Source organism: Malaya genurostris, chromosome 2 (genome assembly GCF_030247185.1).
Source record: "Malaya genurostris strain Urasoe2022 chromosome 2, Malgen_1.1, whole genome shotgun sequence".
Classification (NCBI taxonomy): domain Eukaryota; kingdom Metazoa; phylum Arthropoda; class Insecta; order Diptera; family Culicidae; genus Malaya; species Malaya genurostris.
This window is the reverse complement of record NC_080571.1, coordinates 166837047-166851127: the sequence shown is the minus strand read 5'-3', so window position 1 is coordinate 166851127 and position 14081 is coordinate 166837047. Positions and strand designations below refer to the sequence as shown.

General features: G+C 46.2%; 1 protein-coding gene across 1 annotated transcript in view; it reads right to left on the bottom strand.

Moving 5' to 3' along the window:
- Positions 1 to 2487: 2487 nt before the first annotated feature.
- The window catches only part of LOC131428971 (GATA zinc finger domain-containing protein 14-like), a gene marked incomplete at its 5' end in the record, with an annotated part of 14601 nt that continues 3007 nt past the window's right edge, over positions 2488 to 14081 (bottom strand). Inside the window, 3 exons of the mRNA XM_058593029.1 lie at positions 2488 to 2519; positions 10537 to 11187; positions 11263 to 11531. Coding sequence (XP_058449012.1) covers positions 2488 to 2519; positions 10537 to 11187; positions 11263 to 11531 — 952 coding nt within the window. The remainder of the gene's footprint in view (positions 2520 to 10536; positions 11188 to 11262; positions 11532 to 14081) is intronic.

The following is a 14081-nucleotide window of genomic DNA, read 5'->3' as shown; positions in this document are numbered from 1 at the left end:
GCCACTGCGTAGAGAACTGGAACGCAGTGTCGACCGCGGCATCCCAAATTGCGGGAATATTGCAGCGGAAATGGAGTGCGGATCAACAACAGGTCAGCCGCGTACCGTAGCAGGCTCAAGAGGGATCAGCGAATAAACGTCGGTCCGGGAGAACCTTCTTCGTCGGGAAGCTCTTCATCGGAGTAGTCTAGATCCATCGTCGGGGACTAGACGAGTAGTACGTAAAACTGTTAGGATCGTCGGGGCGCCAGTGAACCGGAAGCTTTCCTCCAACCGGAATCACTGGATCGACCCAGGCATCCTCTCGGTCGGGCGTTGACGGGTATCGAAGGCGTCGGTTTCGGGAGGTCCTCCTTCGTCGGGGAACTCTCCGTCGGTGTAGGCCAGATCCTTCGGCAGGGGCTAGTCGAGTAGCCACCACAACACCGATTCGAGTCGTCGAGGCGCCAGCGAACCGGAAGCCATGCTCCAACCGGAATCGCGGGACCGACCTCGGCACTCCATCGGGTGTCCCGTGTGGTGTAAGAGACTCGGTGTCGGGAGATTCTCCTTCGCCGGGGACATCTCCGTCGGAGTAGTCTAGATCCTTCGTCGGGGACTAGACGAGTAAATCGTGGTGTAATACCGCTAGGATCGTCAGGGCGCCAGTGAACCGGAAGCTTTCCTGCAACCGGAATCACTGGACCGACCCAGGCATCCTCTCGGTCGGGCGTTGACGGGAATCGAAAGCGTCGGTTTCGGGAGGTCCTCCTTCGTCGGGGAACTCTCCGTCGGTGTAGGCCAGATCCTTCGGCGGGGGCTAGTCGAGTAGCCACCACAACACCGATTCGAGTCGTCGAGGCGCCAGCGAACCGGAAGCCATGCTCCAACCGGAATCGCGGGACCGACCTCGGCACTCCATCGGGTGTCCCGTGTGGTGTAAGAGACTCGGTGTCGGGAGATTCTCCTTCGCCGGGGAACTCTCCGTCGGAGTAGTCTAGATCCTTTGTCGGGGACTAGATGAGTAGATCATCGCGTGGTACCGATAGGATCGTCTGAGCGTCAGTGAACCGGAAGTCACGCTCCAACCGGAACCATTGGATCGACTTAGGCATCCTTTCGGTCGGGTCGTAGACGCGTACCGTAAGCGTCGGTTCGGGAGGACTTCCCTCGTCGGGGAACCCTCCGTCGGTGTAGACTAGATCTTTTGGCGGAGACTAGTCGAGTAGTTCCGCGACGTAGCATCAGTTTTGGGTCGTCGAGGCGCCAGTGAACCGGAAGTTACCCTCCAGCCGGCATCACTGGACCGACCTCGTCATCCAACTGGTCGATTCCTTGAGAGCAGGATGCTGATCCCCATTCTGCAGAAATCTGGGGAGGGTGCTGTGAGCACCAATAGCCTTCCACCCCGAAGTAATACCTAGCGGTGGTGCCGGGGAGGTAGGGTTGGAGATCCAAGGTGTTTTAGTGGGTAGTTCCAATCAACAGTTGGGTAGTCCTGTGGAGAGTCCCACACTCCGTGCGTGAATGCATTTCACCTTGTAAAAAAAAAAAAAAAAAAAAACTTGGGGGGTTGGGGCAGCAGGGACTATGTCTAAGGGTCTTACGACCCCTCCGCCGGCAACTGCGAGTTGTAGGGCTTGCCTAGGATGTGGTGGGCTTTGGCAGTAGGCTCTGCTAATTCTCTACAAAAAGCTGCATGTATCCGCAAGCAAGTCCTACTAAAGCGATCGTGTGCCGCTCAAAGTGCACAAGCCCAGCGTGAGTGCCGACTCGGCACGTTAGGACTAACGCCAGTGAGGTCCTAACTATGGCATACTGGCTACCATACCATCCATGGATACGATACGGTAGATCGGAATATATAGAGAAACTAGGGCTGACAGCTGCGGTATTCTACTCCTTCAGTAAAGCATGGTGGAACCGGCTTGAAATGGCGAGTAGGCTAATGCCGCAGCTGCCTTCCGTCCCATAAAACCGTGGCACGCCGTCTCACTTTCAGCCACCTGGTTGGGATGACTGGGTGGAAGTAGGTTCAGATGCCCTTTTCCTGATTTGCGCTGATCCGGCTCTGAGCGTAAAGCCAACCCTCGCATGGCCTCACTGCACCGCATAGGTAACCATGGGATCATGATAGCGACTACTTTCGGCTGGGTTTGACGGTAGCCATAAAGGGGGACCCATATAAAATGAGTTTTACACCATCAACATCGGCGTCGAGCAAGGAGATAAACCCTTTCGCAAGAGGGGGTTTGAGGAGGTCTCCATCCAGAACAGGTGCGAGAGAGGAGAGTGAGGCGGTAGCTGAGGAGACGAGCGACAGCAATGTCCATGTCAAACCAGTGGAAAAGCCTCAGTCCCGGGAGCAAGTGAAGGAAGTAATCAAGTCGAGTATGACAGCGGTCATAGAACAACTCGACACGATTATTGAATTCACGCAGGAGAAATCCAACATTAGCAAGGAGCTGATGGTGAACTTGCTGAAGCTACGTAAGGCCGTGAACGTAGCTAAAAGGGACCAAGAGGCGTTGATTGAGCGGCTAGAGGATGGCGGAAAGTCGGAGAAGTGTTCTCAAACAGAACCCTTCACCTTCGATACCGATATAAAACAGGAGGCGGTCGACTATGCGCTCCGGCTCACGATTGAGCGGAACAAACAGCGCCGGAAACGCGCCAGGGATTCTCCAGGAAGTAAACGCCTGACTCCCAAGGCCAAAAGGAGCAAAGACCATGGCGGAAATGATGAGGCGAAGGAACGTGGCGAGGGGCTCAACCCAAACCTCGGCACTCGAACCCCGGATCCGAGTCATGTAAGCGAACCCGGCGAGAATCCATGGGTGAAGGTCGCCAAGAAGAAAAGATTTCAAAAGATGCTGGGCCCATTCCCGCGAGGAGGGCTAGGGACAAAGGTGAGGCTTTGTTGGTTAAGACCGACAAAGAAAAGTACGCCGATGTGCTCAAGGCCATGCGGAGTGAGGCAAAGCTAGCCGAGCTTGGCAAAGAGGTTCGCAGCATCCGTCGTACGAAGACGGGAGAGATGCTGCTCGAGCTTAAAAAGGGAGCTCAGATGGGCGGAACGGAGCTTGTTGCGCTTGCCCAACAAGTCCTGGGCGCTACGGCCGAAGTTAGAGCCCTGCGTAACGAGGTTGAAATCGCCAGCGCAGAAGAACTGGCTATGGTCATCAAGGAGCAAGGAGGTGTGGATGTCCCACAGGAATCCATCCGTTTGAGAAAAGGACCACTGGGCACCCAGATAGCTACATTAAAGCTATCGGCCACGGATGCTAATAAGGTCCTCAAAGTGGCCAGGCTAAAGGTCGGATGGTCGGTATGTCCAGTGACCGCTTACCAACCGCCGGCGGTTGACATGTGCTTCAGGTGTTTCGAACCTGGCCACAAGTCGTGGAATTGCAAAGGCCCAGACCGGAGCAACCTCTGCAAGCGTTGCGGCGGCGAGGGGCACAAGGCGTATGCATGCGAAAGAACGCCACGTTACATGCTATGCGCGAGCAAGAAGAAGACTACAAACCACGTCATGGGCGGACCTACTTGTTCAACAAGTGGAGGGAGTAAAACAGCATTCAAGTAGTACAGCAGAACCTAAATCACTGTGCAGCTGGCCAGCAATTGCTGCACCAGTCAGTGACGGAATGGGGCATTGATGTCGCGATTCTCTCGGATTCCTATCACACACCGGTAGATAACGGGAACTGGGTGTCGGACGAATCCAAGACGGTGGCGATCTTGACGACTGGTCGATACCCAGTAAGAGGTGGTGAAAACACAAGCGGAGGGAGTAGCCATAGCTAAGGTAAACGGAGTTTACTATTGTAGCTGCTACGCTCCACCGAGATGGTCAATAGACCAGTTCACTCGGATGGTCGACATGTTGACCGCAGACCAGGTGGGTCGGAAGCCGGTGGTGATAGCCGGAGACTTCAACGCCTGGGCAACGGCTTGGGGCAGCCGTTTCACCAATAGGAGAGGACAGACGTTACTGGAGGCCCTCGCCAATTTGGACGGCACGTTAGGACTAACGCCAGTGAGGTCCTAACTATGGCATACTGGCTACCATACCATCCATGGATACGATACGGTAGATCGGAATATATAGAGAAACTAGGGCTGACAGCTGCGGTATTCTACTCCTTCAGTAAAGCATGGTGGAACCGGCTTGAAATGGCGAGTAGGCTAATGCCGCAGCTGCCTTCCGTCCCATAAAACCGTGGCACGCCGTCTCACTTTCAGCCACCTGGTTGGGATGACTGGGTGGAAGTAGGTTCAGATGCCCTTTTCCTGATTTGCGCTGATCCGGCTCTGAGCGTAAAGCCAACCCTCGCATGGCCTCACTGCACCGCATAGGTAACCATGGGATCATGATAGCGACTACTTTCGGCTGGGTTTGACGGTAGCCATAAAGGGGGACCCATATAAAATGAGTTTTACACCATCAACATCGGCGTCGAGCAAGGAGATAAACCCTTTCGCAAGAGGGGGTTTGAGGAGGTCTCCATCCAGAACAGGTGCGAGAGAGGAGAGTGAGGCGGTAGCTGAGGAGACGAGCGACAGCAATGTCCATGTCAAACCAGTGGAAAAGCCTCAGTCCCGGGAGCAAGTGAAGGAAGTAATCAAGTCGAGTATGACAGCGGTCATAGAACAACTCGACACGATTATTGAATTCACGCAGGAGAAATCCAACATTAGCAAGGAGCTGATGGTGAACTTGCTGAAGCTACGTAAGGCCGTGAACGTAGCTAAAAGGGACCAAGAGGCGTTGATTGAGCGGCTAGAGGATGGCGGAAAGTCGGAGAAGTGTTCTCAAACAGAACCCTTCACCTTCGATACCGATATAAAACAGGAGGCGGTCGACTATGCGCTCCGGCTCACGATTGAGCGGAACAAACAGCGCCGGAAACGCGCCAGGGATTCTCCAGGAAGTAAACGCCTGACTCCCAAGGCCAAAAGGAGCAAAGACCATGGCGGAAATGATGAGGCGAAGGAACGTGGCGAGGGGCTCAACCCAAACCTCGGCACTCGAACCCCGGATCCGAGTCATGTAAGCGAACCCGGCGAGAATCCATGGGTGAAGGTCGCCAAGAAGAAAAGATTTCAAAAGATGCTGGGCCCATTCCCGCGAGGAGGGCTAGGGACAAAGGTGAGGCTTTGTTGGTTAAGACCGACAAAGAAAAGTACGCCGATGTGCTCAAGGCCATGCGGAGTGAGGCAAAGCTAGCCGAGCTTGGCAAAGAGGTTCGCAGCATCCGTCGTACGAAGACGGGAGAGATGCTGCTCGAGCTTAAAAAGGGAGCTCAGATGGGCGGAACGGAGCTTGTTGCGCTTGCCCAACAAGTCCTGGGCGCTACGGCCGAAGTTAGAGCCCTGCGTAACGAGGTTGAAATCGCCAGCGCAGAAGAACTGGCTATGGTCATCAAGGAGCAAGGAGGTGTGGATGTCCCACAGGAATCCATCCGTTTGAGAAAAGGACCACTGGGCACCCAGATAGCTACATTAAAGCTATCGGCCACGGATGCTAATAAGGTCCTCAAAGTGGCCAGGCTAAAGGTCGGATGGTCGGTATGTCCAGTGACCGCTTACCAACCGCCGGCGGTTGACATGTGCTTCAGGTGTTTCGAACCTGGCCACAAGTCGTGGAATTGCAAAGGCCCAGACCGGAGCAACCTCTGCAAGCGTTGCGGCGGCGAGGGGCACAAGGCGTATGCATGCGAAAGAACGCCACGTTACATGCTATGCGCGAGCAAGAAGAAGACTACAAACCACGTCATGGGCGGACCTACTTGTTCAACAAGTGGAGGGAGTAAAACAGCATTCAAGTAGTACAGCAGAACCTAAATCACTGTGCAGCTGGCCAGCAATTGCTGCACCAGTCAGTGACGGAATGGGGCATTGATGTCGCGATTCTCTCGGATTCCTATCACACACCGGTAGATAACGGGAACTGGGTGTCGGACGAATCCAAGACGGTGGCGATCTTGACGACTGGTCGATACCCAGTAAGAGGTGGTGAAAACACAAGCGGAGGGAGTAGCCATAGCTAAGGTAAACGGAGTTTACTATTGTAGCTGCTACGCTCCACCGAGATGGTCAATAGACCAGTTCACTCGGATGGTCGACATGTTGACCGCAGACCAGGTGGGTCGGAAGCCGGTGGTGATAGCCGGAGACTTCAACGCCTGGGCAACGGCTTGGGGCAGCCGTTTCACCAATAGGAGAGGACAGACGTTACTGGAGGCCCTCGCCAATTTGGACGTCGTGTTAGCGAATGATGGACTGAAAAGTACCTTCCAGCGGAACGGAGTCGAGTCGTTTATCGACCTGACTTTCTGTAGTCCCGGCCTAGCTGGAGATCTTAATTGGAGAGTTGATGGTGGCTACACCCATAGCGACCATCTAGCCATTCGCTACACGATCGGCCAATTGGCGAGAAGCACAAGGAGGAGCAATACTCCCAAAACGCTGGCGTGGAAGGTGGCTAACTTCGACCGCGAAACGTTTTGCGCTGCCCTTGAATTAGAGGAGCACAACGCGTACCTGAGAGGGGACGAGTTGGTCGCTATCTTGTCACGGGCGTGTGACGCGACCATGCCTAGAAAGGCTCAATCGAGGACTAACAGACCACCGGTCTACTGGTGGAACGAGCAAATTGCACGCCTTCACGCATCCTGCCTCAGGGCTAGAAGAAGGATGCAAAGAGCTCGATCAGCGGAGATGAGGATGGAGAGGAACACAGCGTTCAAAACGGCGAAGTTAGCACTAAACAAGGCAACCAGCGCAAGCAAAAGAGCCTGTTTCGACCAGCTATGTGAGGGAGCCAACTCCAACCCATGGGGCGATGCCTACAGGATGGTAATGGCCAAAACGAGAGGGGCGCTAGCACCCCCTGAACGTAGTCCGGCGAGGTTGAAGGAAATCATAACGGTTCTCTTTCCCCACCACGACTCGTCCCCCTGGCAGCCAGCTCCGCTACCAGCGAATGAAGTCGACAAGGTGACGAACGAGGAGTTGCTCACTGCGGCGAGATCACTCGATACAAAGAAAGCCCCGGGGCCAGACGGTATCCCGAACGTGGCTCTAAAGGCGGCTATAATGACAAAACCGGACATGTTCAGGGAGTTCATACAGAGATGTCTGGACGAGCGTATGTTCCCAGACATTTGGAAAAGGCAAAGGTTGGTACTATTACCGAAACCTGGGAAACCCCCAGGGGATCCATCGGCGTATAGACCAATCTGTCTGATCGACACTGTGGGTAAGCTCCTTGAGAAAATCATCCTCAACAGGCTAGCCCCCTTCATAGAGGAGGCAGGAGGACTGTCCAGCCAACAGTACGGGTTTCGCAGAGGCAGGTCGACGGCGGACGCCATAACATCGGTGGTAACCACGGCGGTAGTAACGCTAGACGTTAAGAACGCGTTCAATAGTGCTTGCTGGGCAGACATTGCTGATTCCCTACTTCGACTAGGAGTACCGGAAGGGCTGTACAAGATTCTGGAAAGCTACTTCCAGAACCGAGTATTGCTCTACGAGACCGACGAATGCACACGTAGCACTCCAATTACGGTTGGAGTACCACAGGGATCTATCTTGGGCCCGATCCTGTGGAATATAATGTACGATGGAGTACTGAGGTTGAGGCTCCCTCTGGGTGTCAAGATAATCGGGTTCGCGGACGACGTCACATTGACAGTCTACGGCGAATCCATCGAAGAGGTCGAACTGAGTGCATCACACTCAATCTGCTTGGTGGAGGACTGGCTGCGTAGCAGGAAACTGCAACTCGCCCACCACAAAACAGAGGTGATGGCGGTAAACAACCGCAAATCGGAACCGGAGGCGTTGGTACATGCCGGAGATTGCGTGATCCCCTCCAAGAGATCACTGAAGCAATTGGGTGTGATGCTTGTCGACAAACTCAGTTTCAGCAAGCACGTTGAATACGCCTGCAACAGCTCGCCTGTGCGCTCCAGTAAACGAAGGTTTCTGGCAGGAGTGGCAGTTTCGATCCTCAGGTACGGCAGCCCGGTATGGGCGTGGGCACTAAATGTGGAACGCAACGCACAGATGCTGGAGAGTACGCATAGACTGATGTGTCTTCGCGTAATCAGTGCATACCGCACTGTATCGAGGGATGCGGCCTGCGTGGTTGCAAGTATGATGCCTATCGGTCTGATAGTAATGGAAAACGCGGAGCGCTACAGCATGCGAGGAGACAGGAACGCCCGTAGGGCCTCCAAAGCCGCTTCTCTACGCAGATGGCAACAAGAGTGGGACAGCTCAACCAACGGCAGGTGGACACATCGGCTCATACCTAGGGTCTCGAGTTGGTTAGATAGACCTCACGGAGAAGTGAACTTCGGCCTGACGCAATTCCTCACAGGCCACGGGTGCTTCAGATGGTACCTCCACAGGTTCGGCCACGCGACATCCCCTGTATGTCCTGGCTGCCCAGATGAGATGGAGACGGCTGAACACGTCTTGTTCGCATGTTCCCGTTTCGCGGCTCAAAGGAGTGAGCTACTGGAGGCATGCGGCATGGACACCACACCGGAAAATCTGATCCAGAGAATGTGCCACTGCGTAGAGAACTGGAACGCAGTGTCGACCGCGGCATCCCAAATTGCGGGCATATTGCAGCGGAAATGGAGTGCGGATCAACAACAGGCAGCCGCAACCGCTAGCCGCGTGCAACCGTAGTAGGCTCAAGAGGAATCAGCGAATAAACGTCGGTTCGGGAGAACCTTCTTCACCGGGAAGCTCTTCGTCGGAGTAGTCTAGATCCATCGTCGGGGACTAGACGAGTAGTACGTAAAACTGCTAGGATCGTCGGGGCGCCAGTGAACCGGAAGCTATCCTCCAACTGAAATCACTGGATCGACCCAGGCATCCTCTCGGTCGGGCGTTGACGGGTATCGACGGGTTCTCACTTAGGGCCTCTTCTTTTCATTTTACATATAAACGACATTTCCTTCATACTAAAAAATCTGAAAGTGCTTATATATGCAGACAACATGAAACTCTTCATGGAAATAAAAAACATCAACGACACTGTAATATTCCAGAACGAAATCAATCTATTCCACATTTGGTGCTGCAAAAGTCTACTCCAACTCAATGTAAAAAAATGTAACTCAATAACTTTCAGTAGGAAACTATATCCACAAACATACATCTAGGAAATTAACTTATAGAAAAATGTAAAATTGTAAGAGATTTAGGCGTAATCTTAGACTCCAAGCTCACTTTTGTGGAACACTACAATACAATAATCAATAAAGCAAATAGCATGCTGGGCTTTATTAAACGCTTCAGTCATAACTTTCTGGACCCATACACAATTAAATTATTATACACTACATATGTCAGACCTATTTTGGAATATTGCAGCCTAGTATGGAATCCATACAATATTATTCACGAAGAACGCATCGAATCTATTCAAAAACAACAGAGGACAGCATTTCCTCTACCATCATATGAAGCACGCTGCATGCTCATCAATATACAAACACTTAAAGAACGCCGCGACCTTGCAATGCTTTATTTTATCAGCGAAATTATTTCTCAACGCTTTCAATCACCCTCTTTATTATCGCAATTAAATTTTTATATACCTAGCCGTCAATTACGAACCAGGAAATTATTTTTAGAAAGAAACACTAGAACAAATTATGCAAAATATAGCCCAATCAATCGTATAATGCGCCACTACAATCAATATTGCGAACATCTTGACCTTTGTATGCGTAGTATCTAAGTAAACATTGTAAACCATTTATATGTAGTCTACATTTGCTTGACGAAATAAAACTTGAACTTGAACTTGTACTTGAAAGCGTCGGTTTCGGGAGGGCTAGTATAGGGTCTTGTGAAAATATGCCATGCGAAACAGGGTTGCCATATATAGAGATTAAACTGTATTATTATTATTATTATTATTATTATTATTATTATTATTATTATTATTATTATTATTAGTATTATTATTAGTATTATTATTAGTATTATTATTAGTATTATTATTAGTATTATTATTAGTATTATTATTAGTATTATTATTAATATTATTATTAGTATTATTATTAGTATTATTATTAGTATTATTATTAGTATTATTATTAGTATTATTATTAGTATTATTATTAGTATTATTATTAGTATTATTGTTAGTATTATTATTAGTATTATTATTAGTATTACTATTACTATTACTATTACTATTACTATTACTATTACTATCACTATTACTATTACTATTACTATTACTATTACTATTACTATTACTATTACTATTACTATTACTATTACTATTACTATTACTATTACTATTACTATTACTATTACTATTACTATTACTATTACTATTACTATTACTATTACTATTACTATTACTATTACTATTACTATTACTATTACTATTACTATTACTATTACTATTACTATTACTATTACTATTACTATTACTATTACTATTACTATTACTATTACTATTACTATTACTATTACTATTACTATTACTATTACTATTACTATTACTATTACTATTACTATTACTATTACTGTTACTATTACTGTTACTATTACTGTTACTATTACTGTTACTATTACTGTTACTATTACTGTTACTATTACTGTTACTATTACTGTTACTATTACTGTTACTATTACTGTTACTATTACTGTTACTATTACTGTTACTATTACTGTTACTATTACTGTTACTATTACTGTTACTATTACTGTTACTATTACTGTTACTATTACTGTTACTATTACTGTTACTATTACTGTTACTATTACTGTTACTATTACTGTTACTATTACTGTTACTATTACTGTTACTATTACTGTTACTATTACTGTTACTATTACTGTTACTATTACTGTTACTATTACTGTTACTATTACTGTTACTATTACTGTTACTATTACTGTTACTATTACTGTTACTATTACTGTTACTATTACTGTTACTATTACTGTTACTATTACTGTTACTATTACTGTTACTATTACTGTTACTATTACTGTTGCTATTACTGTTGCTATTACTGTTGCTATTACTGTTGCTATTACTGTTGCTATTACTGTTGCTATTACTGTTGCTATTACTGTTGCTATTACTGTTGCTATTACTGTTGCTATTACTGTTGCTATTACTGTTGCTATTACTGTTGCTATTACTTGCTATTGCTATTACTGTTGCTATTACTGTTGCTATTACTTGCTATTGCTATTACTGTTGCTATTACTGTTGCTATTACTTGCTATTGCTATTACTGTTGCTATTACTGTTGCTATTACTGTTGCTATTACTGTTGCTATTACTGTTGCTATTACTGTTGCTATTACTGTTGCTATTACTGTTGCTATTACTGTTGCTATTACTGTTGCTATTACTGTTGCTATTACTGTTGCTATTACTGTTGCTATTACTGTTGCTATTACTGTTACTATTACTGTTACTATTACTGTTACTATTACTGTTACTATTACTGTTACTATTACTGTTACTATTACTGTTACTATTACTATTACTATTATTATTATTATTATTATTATTATTAGTATTATTATTATTATTATTATTATTATTATTATTATTATTATTATTATTATTATTATTATTATTATTATTATTATTATTATTATTGTTTATTGTTTATTGTTTATTGGAGCAGGGAAAAGCCCTCTTGAGTTGACCAACTATTACTTACTCAAAAGGGCGCAAAACCTTCTCATCTTTTAGTACCAACAGATAATACAAAATCCAAATGATACAATTTTACTTAAAACTAATACGAGCTATATTTTACATTCAAACATTAACTACATTACACTTAAGCAAAATTAAATTACATACGAAGGTTCTTAAATACATTCAATAATAGGTCAAGTTTAAAAAAAAGTAATAAATAAACGTTTGAGAGTGACACGAGATAGATTAAAATCAAATATTGTATAACATCGATTATATATGCGAGCCATACTAGACAGGGGTTCATTCTTCGCGTAATTTGTTCTAGAAAACTGGATGACGAGGAAAGAGTTTCCCCGGAGAGTTCTGCGTCGGATGTTTATATCCATTTGTTCAGGAAGATCGGGACAGTCTATATGATCAAGTATCAAATCGGAAATAAATATTGCTTTAGAGACGTTGCGTCGATCGCTAAGTAGCTCAAGTCCAATTAGGTTACATCTGTGTTCATATCTAGGAAGATTATAAGGGTCTCTCCAAGGCAGCTGACGTAGAGCAAATCGGACAAATTTATGCTGCACAGCTTCGATTCGTTGTACTCCATTACGGTAATAAGGTGACCATACTACTGCCGAGAACTCAGAGCGAACCAGGGCAATATATAATGCTTTTAAGCAGTGGATGTTTTTGAACGACTTCGTCATTCGGAAGATAAAACCGAGTTGCTTGGATGCCTTTGAGACGATGTACGATATATGCTCACAAAAGGTTAATTTGCTATCAAGTATGACACCAAGATCTTTGATGCAGCTTACTCTATGTAGCTCAACACCGAGAAGCGAATAGTTGAACATTATTGGATTTCGTTTACGGTTGAAGCTTATTATGGAACATTTTGATGCGTTCAATACCATTCTGTTGACCTGACACCAGTTTCCGAAAATATCAAGTTGTTCCTGAAGAAACTTAGCATCGTTTTGGCAGTACACGTTGAAGAATAATTTGAAGTCGTCTGCGTATGAGAGCTTAGAGCATTCAACGAGAGATTGACGTCATTAATGTAAATTAGAAACAGAAGAGGTCCTAGGTGACTTCCTTGTGGTACGCCAGATGTGATAGCGAAGGATTGAGAAGTGATGTCTCCGATTTTTACCGACATTTTGCGGCCAATAAGGTACGACTTTATCCAGTCAAGGAACCTTCCCTGGAAACCGATGCGCTCAAGTTTTGCTAGTGCAATTCTATGATTAATCTTGTCAAATGCAGCTGATAAATCAGTATAAATAGCATCTATTTGATGACCTTTTTCCATTTCACGGATGATAAATGATTTGTAACGTACTAAATTTGTATTCGTTGAGCGCCTAGGAACAAATCCATGTTGATCGGCAGAGATGTAATGTGAGCTGCAGCGAAACATGAAGTTCATGACGATCAACTCAAACAACTTGGAAGCTGCACTCAATGACGCAATACCACGATAGTTCGAGATGATATGCTTGTCGCCTTTCTTGTGCACAGGAAATAATATTGACTTTTTTCCAAATGTTAGGGAATTCGCCAGAAGACAGCGAACAATTGAACACATAGGCTAGTGGAGTTGCAATGCTATAAGCACATTTTTTTAATACTATTGATGGAATATCGTCAGGACCTGGATTCGAAGAGTATTTGAGATTTTTACACGCTTCAATAACATCGTCAAATGAAACACTGGCTGGAAAACCCACCGATGGATAGTAAGGTACGTTATTAGCAGCATTTTCGATTACTTCGTAGTCAAGGTTATCGTTGCTGAATACACTGCCAAAGTGTTCACGGAAAAGGTTACAAATACTCTCAGTCGTAGTTGCTTCGACATCACCGTAGACCATCGAACTCGGAAGCCCACTTTTCTTTCTCTGCTCGTTGACATACTTCCAAAAAGCTTTAGGATTATTTTTCAGATTGTCTTGTACCTTCTTTTGGTAAGCTGCGAATAATTTTCAGTTAAGCCGTTTGTATGAGTTATTCAAAGCTAAATATCGAGATTGAAGGTAATCGGTTCGGTATTTCGAATATTTTTTCAGAGCGGATTTTTTTGCAGTTTTCAATCGTTTGAGTCGCTCGCAGGCCCATTTAGGCTGGGGATGGGAGTTTGTAATTTTTGGAACGAATTGGTCGATGGCATAAAGCAATACGTGGCTCAGTTTTTCAGCAGCTTGTTGAGAGTCACAATGGAGAAGTACATTGTTCCAATCAATGCTTTCAAAAAAATTATTCATTGATATAAAATCAGATTTACGGAAGTTGTATGATATTGCTTCTGTAACTTCATTATATGTGACAGGTTGGCTGCAGAGAAAGTTGATGTAAAGCGGTGGATGATGAGTACTGCTTTTGACTAGGG